This window comes from Mizuhopecten yessoensis, unplaced genomic scaffold, assembly GCF_002113885.1.
Source record: "Mizuhopecten yessoensis strain PY_sf001 unplaced genomic scaffold, ASM211388v2 scaffold715303, whole genome shotgun sequence".
Lineage (NCBI taxonomy): Eukaryota > Metazoa > Mollusca > Bivalvia > Pectinida > Pectinidae > Mizuhopecten > Mizuhopecten yessoensis.
The window spans coordinates 1-9233 of record NW_018479553.1 but is presented as its reverse complement, the minus strand read 5'-3'; the positions used below and the strand labels follow the sequence as shown (position 1 = coordinate 9233).

The 9233-nt window shown below is 35.6% G+C and overlaps 2 protein-coding genes across 6 annotated transcripts; one reads left to right on the top strand and one right to left on the bottom strand.

Annotated features, from left to right (window-relative positions):
- Positions 1–555: 555 nt before the first annotated feature.
- LOC110441070 lies at positions 556–4821 on the top strand. 5 transcript variants are annotated; one of them, XM_021484166.1, is made up of 4 exons: positions 556–672; positions 1240–1608; positions 2260–2346; positions 3129–4821. In XM_021484166.1, exons 1-4 carry the CDS (start codon positions 669–671, stop codon positions 3686–3688), a joined length of 1020 nt encoding a protein of 339 aa, XP_021339841.1. In that variant the 5' UTR covers positions 556–668; the 3' UTR covers positions 3689–4821. The 5 variants fall into 5 exon arrangements, with proteins under 5 accessions (XP_021339841.1, XP_021339844.1, XP_021339840.1 ...); XM_021484169.1 differs by having other exon boundaries at positions 558–666; positions 3129–4820; XM_021484165.1 differs by lacking the exon at positions 556–672 and adding an exon at positions 681–891 and having other exon boundaries at positions 3129–4820.
- A 12-nt stretch (positions 4822–4833) lies between these two features.
- LOC110441069 (alpha-(1,3)-fucosyltransferase 7-like) lies at positions 4834–7189 on the bottom strand. Its single transcript, XM_021484164.1, has 2 exons — positions 6812–7189; positions 4834–6104 (listed from the first exon to the last, which is right to left on the bottom strand). The coding sequence occupies exons 1-2, from the start codon at positions 6818–6820 to the stop codon at positions 4848–4850; spliced, it is 1266 nt and encodes a 421-aa protein (XP_021339839.1). The 5' UTR covers positions 6821–7189; the 3' UTR covers positions 4834–4847.
- Positions 7190–9233: the final 2044 nt, after the last annotated feature.

The window sequence follows — 9233 nt, the reverse complement described above, 5'->3', positions numbered from 1 at the left end:
GACGTACAGTTCTATTTTCAAGCACAATTCTACGAAGAATATTTAGGGCATCATATTACCTTAGGTTACCCCGATATATAATATCGACTTTCACATATATCAAATGATCGTTTATATATGTCAACGTTTTAGATTATCAGTTAATAATTTGACATCAATGAAAATGTCAGTTTGGCATTCTTAAGTGGGATACAAATCTTTATCAGGTAAATTGATTTAGATAGTATAACATATTTACATTCCACCTTTGTTTACCAAGCAATACCAACACCCATGTTTGTTTGTTTTAGTTGTTGTCCCGCAATCCTGACAGTAACGCTTGTACCAAAGGTCCAAAGTACACTGGATTTAGTATAATATTTAAAGGACCAGATCGATTTGAAAAGCCGTTTGTCATTTTATTGTAAAATATAATCTAAAACGAGGTAAATCAAATATATCAGATCCATCACCAAATGCTGGTGTAGCTATGAATCGCTCCAATTACGCATACAAAGCATGTGTTAACTACACACATACTATCTATATATGATCACAGAAACGTACGAGGACATACACAAACGAATTACACATAGAATATCTAACCTTGTAATTGTGCGTAACGCGAACTGCACCCAGAAACTATTTATAGAAGCGAATGATAGTTAAAGACGGGGATCTACAAAAGTATGTGTACGTTTAGTTTTAGTATATATTGATGGAAAAACGTATTTTTCCTGGTTGTGTCTCTCTATAAATCGGACCTTTCGATGAGATATTTTTGTTATCAATGAGTTGTGAAGGAAGATACGGGTGCCTATTACTCTGTTGCTGATATACACCACGTGACCCCTATTCAAATTCGTGGAAACTTCGCAATGTAAAACTAACCCTAAGAGGATATGCTACAAAGTAAGTACGTGTTTCCAGAAGGTTACAGGGATATTTATAGATGAGAACTACACTGTATATTTATATTCATTCCACTGTCTGTAAAGGCTGTTGTCTAACAATCTGTCCATAGAAACATGATACATATGTACGTGTCTGTGTGTGACCTACATAGCAAGCAGGAAGCAGTTCCATAACAAGGTTTATTATACATACATGTATAACATTAACATTGAATTGAAATGTTGGATCTATCGTTGTTTATGTATTATCCAGTTATACACAGTTCTATTGGTCCATTTTACTGACATACTGAGCAGTATTGTCTTGTGTATATGACCATATAATAATGTTGATTTCCTGTCCTAGGTAATTCCATAATGACAGATACCGAAGAGGTTCCCATAGAAGTAATTGAGTTACACAATCATATGGTTGATAAACTTGGAAGTGAAATAGGACAAGAAGATGACAGATTCCATCGATTAATCAATCTGTTTGATAGAATTCCTCTCCAACCCACAGATAAACATGAAATTAAAAACATGTCAGATCTTATTGGGATACTTATGAATTACACAACGATCAAATACGGAGAGTATAAGGCATTAACTGATAAGCTGGAGATAACTCATAAACGAATGAAGTCGTTGGTCATTGAATATGTTAAGAAAATGGACATTGCCTGGAGGCGAGCCAGGGGAGAGAACTCCAGCATGTCACACAAGACATTTACAGGTAAGGCATATATATATATTGGTCAAAGAAGTATTATCAAACTTCCCAAATAACACTGGATCCTTGCAAAAGTATTTTTGTAGGATAAGAGCGACTTAATTTAATTGCTATGGGAGCAAGGAAGTAAGCATACCAATGTAGACAAAGCTGTTCCTTTTTTAAGACACAAAAAACACAAAGCAATTACATTATATATATAAATTTATATTCTCTATATTAAATTTAAACTTGAGACTATATGACCCTTGACAAAGAGTTGTCATCAACATTTTAACTACTTTAATAAGGTCCCACACGTTTCTATTGATATTCATTTCTATTATATTTACTTGAAAAAAAAAGCAAATTGTATAACTTATTAAACAGCCTTATTAGTGATATATTATGCATGGATAAACATATCTTTGAGAATTTACATTAATATATGTAAAATACATTGTTCGAGTTAGGAGCATGGCTATTAATTTGTGTTTTAATAGAATGCTTACAATCAAATTGAAATACCGTGACTTATTTGATCAAGGCAAAAATATACCCTCATAACAATACACACGTTCTATATCATATTGTTATAGTCAGTTGTGTACGATCTATAACATGATCTGTGATCTCACTATGGTACTGTGATAAAATATTGATATCCCGATACAGATCAAGCCACAGCATATGGTGGGAGCAGACAGAAACCTGGTGTACAGGCTGTTCAGGGTACGAACGAACATCCCAAAACTGATAGAGGTATGACTGTAATGTAGTATAATTAAAGAGTGTTTTGTTAGACATTCTTACCTACTCCTCCTTAAGACAAGCATATCGTAAAAAGTACGAATTAGACATCAAGACAACCGAAATAAAATAAAACTTTTTTCCTTTCAACAAAGAGAGGGAAAAACCAAGTAGTCTTTAAGGGTAGACATTCATTACACTACATGTGGCACTCGTCACGATGTTTAGCCAAATCTAAAAGGTCAACAATGATCTTAGACATATGGACGAGGATTTCATCATGAAAGACAATAAAGACTCGTTGGTGTCTCTGATGCATTAGTTATATAAGTTTATACAGCCGTGTAGACCTGACAGAGGATGGACATGATAGGTTGTCACTTTACATACTAAATAAAGTTGATGTATTGGTATATATCTAAAACTACTGAAACAATAAAGCAAAGTGGAATGACCTCAACCATCGCTCTATAACACAATGCTGGACTATGTATTATAAACAACAATCACTTACCATTTGAAGATTTGGTATTTACTTCACATCACGGTGTCGTATCCACCAAAGCCAGATAATAAAGAATTGATTGATCATTTTCCATTGGGCAATGCTGAATTAACTGCAGGGCCAGGACAGTGCGAAAGTATGTTATATTTTATGTTTTGTTAACAGCATTGGTATATTTTTGCATGGTTTGACACTTCTACATCTAAGTCATATCCTGTAAATATCTAATTATAGTCACAATCAGCTAATAACATGTAAATGACGAAATGGTTTGGTTTATTTATTGCAGAGTGGCGGTTTTATCTGGATTGGATATCGGATAAATTAACCACTGAAATAAGCACAGTTGCAACCTATCTACGCGTTTCATCAGATAAGCAGACGCAAATTCATAAAGATAACAACATTCAACATGAAAAATGCTTCCAAATTTTATGGGAATGGTATAGGAAAGCACAAGAAACAAATAAAATAGAGGTCTTAAAGGATGCGCTGATCTCGGCTGATAGAAAGGATATCACAGACTACGATATACCCCAAACAACAAGGTTCACTGGCGATATCCCATCCCCAGAAACACCAGTGACTGCAATCGACTTGCAGAATGTGTCTAAACACATCGGAACTGATTATCCTTCTTTGGCGCGGTATTTTGGAATTGACGAGGCTGACATACATGCGTCAAAGCATGACAAAGAGAGAATACAGGAGCAGGCCAGGGACGTACTTCAAAAATGTACCAATCAAACGCTGTTAAAAACACGTCAACAACTATGTGATGGTCTATGTTACAAAGAACGCAAAGACATCACCGATATACTGATAAAGGGATGGCAAGTTGCTAAATGAGCCAAAACCAGCGGCATATTGATTTTAAACCTAATACGTTCTCACTTTTGCCAGCGTATTCAAATGTTCTTAAGTTTAAACCATCACAGTGTCAATGAAATTATTTACTTTTGCACGTCCAAATCTTAGGTTCCTATACAACTGTGCAATCGCTCTGAATACGAAAACTGCGGCATTTCATTGACAAATACCTTATTATTGTAGCCAGTGCTCGCCAAGTCTTTCTGCAAAGGTTATGAAGGATGGGAATGGAACAACATGGTGTGTCAGTGCAATCTGATCATAGACTTCAGTGAGTAATATCCCGTGTCTCAACTGGTATTTACCTGTCAAAGTTACGTAAAGCGTATACACCATTCAGAAGATCGTATGCATGCCTTCACGAGCTAACTAATTTATACTAATTACATTTTGTATGTCGTAACACCTTTATACTCTTCGGACACGTATCTGTAATGTTATCGGAAGGGACGTGGCCACTACACTTTTATTGTGTTTCTGAGTCTCCATATGGCCTGAATAATCTGAAAAGACCATGTTTGCAGCATGATATCGTCAGTGTTCGGGACTTCCATCTACTAATAACTTGGTCATTACATTTTTATGGTGTATCCGAGTCTCGCTATGAACTGGTTTAATAAGCAAAGACCAAGTTTTCAGCATGATTTCTTTCACGTTTTTGTGACTTCCACCAACAAATAACATCAAAACAAGTGGTATACAATACAATGTGGATGTGTCCCAACTCGCTATAAAACTATCTACTAAGTGTATTATACAATTTGGTTAGCTTATAAATGAATTTTGCAGTTAAAATAAGATAATAAAAGAAGAAAAACATAATTGAATAAAAAAATATGTGTCTCTTTATTAGGTGTGTACAACAATGTGTACATAATTGTGACATTATATAGCTGATCGTAGCTCTACATCATACAAAATATCGATATGACCAGGTGTTCCTGGTGTTATAGCGTTGACGCAAAGGCGTTCCAAAAGACTGAAATGTCGCTGTAGTTTTTTCTACTCTCCCGCAGGCTTAGCGTCGAAATTACAACACATAAGCGCAGCTTAGATGCAATCAAAGTGCGCATCCTAGCGGAGAGCAATGGTACTAAAGCAGGTATTTCAGTCATCCATTCCAATGTCTTTATATTATTTATTTGAATTTATTGTACAAATCCTTCGGTTTATAACATGCAGGTTGCTGGCCGGGTTTTATGTACCACGCAGCTATATCACCATAGATACGGCGGTATTTGTTCTCGTTGTGAAGACGCTGACAAAGGTCGCATATCCCTTTATTCCAACTGTTCAGTATTCCCTCAGTATAGAAATATTTCCGCCATCTAAAAAACTTCTGATATGCAGCCATGTTTGAATTAAGACCAGACAGATATATACCGAGATGTACTGCAGACCGGAATTTCTTTGTATCGATGGTCGAACCTGGTGGATGGTATAGCGAACGATTAGCGCCATCCCGTACAACAGGCACAATGTTATACCGCAAAACCAAATTCAACGACTTCTCTGTAACGTAATCCCGACATAGCGCGTTCTCCAACGACAGATAAAATTTGTAAGTTGGTACAGTTGCTGAGAAACATTTGTTTTTGTGGTTCTGGGTGATGTTCCATGATGTCTTGTGTCTATTTTTGCCGTAACATTTCCGTTCACCACATTTTCCATAAATGTCAACGTGTATACCACTTCTTTTAATTTGTTCGACATACTCCATACGCCTTGAAGGTGTCCCACAGTGACTTATGAAGCCTACGGCAACTTTACTCCGTACTTTTGATTTCAGTTGAAGCATGAAATCATCGTCCAGGACCTGCGACCTTTTAACAAATCTTCCGTGTGGAATGTGAAAATCAGAATCCCGTCTATAGGTAAATGTCCAGTTGATCTTCCCCATGAACTTATTTAGTACATCTTTGTCTGCAAAATTTTCTGGTGCTTCGAATTCGGAGAAAATCCATACCTGTCCCAAACGTTTTTCAGGAACATTAGGTAGTGTATGCATATTGAAGAAAACTGCATCACTGGCCGCTAGTTTGGTCACATCTTTGGTAAGGGTACAGTCTTGTACAGAACAGTTCTGGAATACGGCTGAGCTATCTGTCCTACCCTCCATCCAGTCGTTCCACCAGTGCAGAGGATTATAGAATAGGATCAATTTCTTTTTAGCTTGTTTGTTTGGAGCACGAACCATGGCTCCAGTATTCCTACATGTGTTACATCCATTTCTATGTTGAGTCTCGTTTTCATGTCCGGTTCTGACGTGAGTTATTCCCGCAGCAAAGTGTGACGTCATGGACAGTCGTACGTTATACACTATGTACGTCATCATGATTACGGTAACCATTAACAGGACGTAACATCCCCTCAGGAGGTATTTTGTACTGGTATGCTGCAAAAGAATAAGGTGTCATTGTATGATACGAATGTTAGGAACAACCTACTTGCATATATAACTTATAATGCCGTTAGCGTGAAATATAAAATATGGAGAAACCTAATATGGGTTGACATTGCTCAAAATCTCTATATCTACATATCTATAACATCAATCAACAATATATACTTAATAGATGATTCAATTTAATTTAATTCTCAAATGTCATCGTCTTCTTGTCTGGTTGTTGTCTTCATATTATATTCGTGTTAATTGCTGAGGTGGTATTCAGAAACCATTTACAAGCACCAAAATTTGTTCTATGTTCAAGCAAACTTTTAACATAAAACATTATTTACAACATGAAGCAAACTTTAACGTAAAACATCGCAAGGTAAAATAAATTAAAGGAGACATAATAACATACTACGTGAAATACACTAAAATTTAAATCAAAATATAAAATCAGACATAATATAATGTCAAATACATGTACATTGTACTCATGAAATAAACCAAAACGTGAAACACTATAGAATGAAACAACCATGAAATGCAACATGACGTGAAACACTGTAACGTGAATAACTTGACTGCGTGAAACAATACCACACAAAGTAGAGTTTGCAAGCCAACATGACGTGAAACAAACCATAACGTGAAACATATAATACAAAAACGTTAAATACATTTTAACATGAAACAGACTATAATGACCTTACCGTTGACATTCTGATAACATCGATTTCATTTAGGTCCTATGCAATTCCGCTAGTTTGTTCCATTCAAATGATTTGTTGACGTACTGCAATATTCGTTATGTCGTGTTGACAGAAATATAACGCCGTACTTTTAGTATCCCTCGATATGAAAACTAAAACATCCTTGTTGACCACCAAGAAAGATATTTTGCATGTAATTAGAGGTCGAAGTATCGAACTGACAATTTATTTTAAATGGCTAACTGGCAGGGTATTCCCTTACACAGGATATCAGTCTGTTCATTATCAGATCCCTGTAATGTATTAACGCCACGGTCGCATTGTGTATATCTTCCAGACCATGCTGTTCTGTGTCTTTAGTTAACTAGTTGTATATACACTATATATGTTTTTAAATAACTTTATTTCTTGTGGCTTAAAAACAAAGCTTTTGTTACTGGTTTGATTTGGTTTTGTTAATCTTGTTATTTCACGTGGGAACTCTGTGTGACGCTCAACTTTAAATGGACAGCGTAGAGGACTGGTTAACCCCTTACCGGTATAATTTGACCGGGAGGAATGCTGTGCTGGGTACCTTTGGCATGGTATTTCAGTGAGGTAGCACTTTAAAGTCAGCATCAGATTCGATATCATAATGAGGCGACACACCCTCATACCACATCCAGCACACAACATACATTACACAAATAGCAGCACGATTTTAAATGACTTTGGATGTTAATATGCTAGGACGTTAAAATCATTCAATTCAAACCAAACCAAAGCCTTGTGTCTGAAATAATGGCGGGTAATTTCAATTCAAAAGTTAATATCGAAACAAAATGGTATATTGCGCAAATATATATCAATATGAAGTTACTTAGGCTTGCTATAGGCGATTGAGTTTCTCCTGTGGTTAAGCCATTGCTACAGGCAGCTTTGGTTCAATTCCAGGTGAGAGTTTGGGTCTTTCAAAAGAACTTTGAAACATGTTGTACTTTTGCTTGTCCTTAGAGACGAAGGTAAGACACACCGCACTCGTGAGATTGAACCTGTACAATTTGGTACTTGATAACGCATGTCAAAAATAAATTACACTGCATCACACAGATGTTAAGTCTTTCTAAAACTAGAGTAGTGACAACGCAACAACAAGGCAAACTTATTAGCAAGGTCCAAATCATCAATCTTTATATCACACAAAAAAGAGCTTACTTCCGAATGAGATCACGCCGGCGACCATAACTTGTGCATGGTCTTCATCGACCTGCATCTCTTGAAAACCTTTGTTGTACTTTTGCTTGTCTGCAGTCGACATCCATCGCAGAACACGTGATATTCGTAGCAAGCTTTTTAAATATCGAATCAACTTAACAAGTTAATCACTGTGAGTTTGTGATGCAGGGGTGTTACTATCAACAAAAGGAAAGTCGCTATCGTAAAATCGAAACAGTCACGCTTTTCATGCAAATGATAGAAAGCCGACCCTGTTGGTAATGTTGTTAGTAAAGATTGGGGGAAGCAGTTGATTAAGAAGAGTCTGCAATGTCCTAAATTTCAAGATAAGGAGCATTTGTTTGGTTTGGTTTTATAGGGTTAAATGTCCTATCAACAGCTAAGAAGTAGGGTATATATACGATCGACGCAGTCAATAAGTTACAGTCAGCATATCACTGATATATCGTAATCCCGTTGGAATTAATATTATTGTTGGCATATGGTAATAAAATGATTTTGTCTATGTTCCGGTTTATAAAAACTTATCAGTGATATAAGAAGCCAAAATGGTGAAGTTGAGCAAAATGGGAGATAAAAACAAAATACATATAACTAAACAAGTAAAATAATAAGGCAGGGATTTACCCGGAAATCACTGAAAACGCACAAGAATAAGACAAGATATGTCGGCAAGATTTTAAGCGAATTTTACTAATCGTCGAAAACTGGATAAAATGGAAGTGAAGTAGTAGTATGTCCAAAAAAGAGAAAGTCGGGGTAATAACAAAAAAACACAAGGCACTAATGTAACATAATCAAAACATTGATAACCATATCGCACAACGACATAAAATATTTTGTTTTGGTATCATTTTACAATTAAATATTTTCTTATGGTATCACTTTACAATTAAATATTTTCTTATGGTATCACTTTACAATTGAATCTTTTCTTATGGTATCGCTACAATTGAATCTTTTCTCATGGTATCACTTAACAGTTGAGTATTTTCTTATGGTATCACTTTACAATCGAATATTTTCTTATGGTATCACTTTACAATTGAATATTATCACTTAACAATTGAATATTTTTTATGGTATCATTTTACAATTGTATCTATTCTTATGGTATCACTTTACAATTGAATCTGTTCTTATGATATCACTTTACAATTGAATCTGTTCTTATGGTATCACTTTACAATTGAATATTATCACTTTA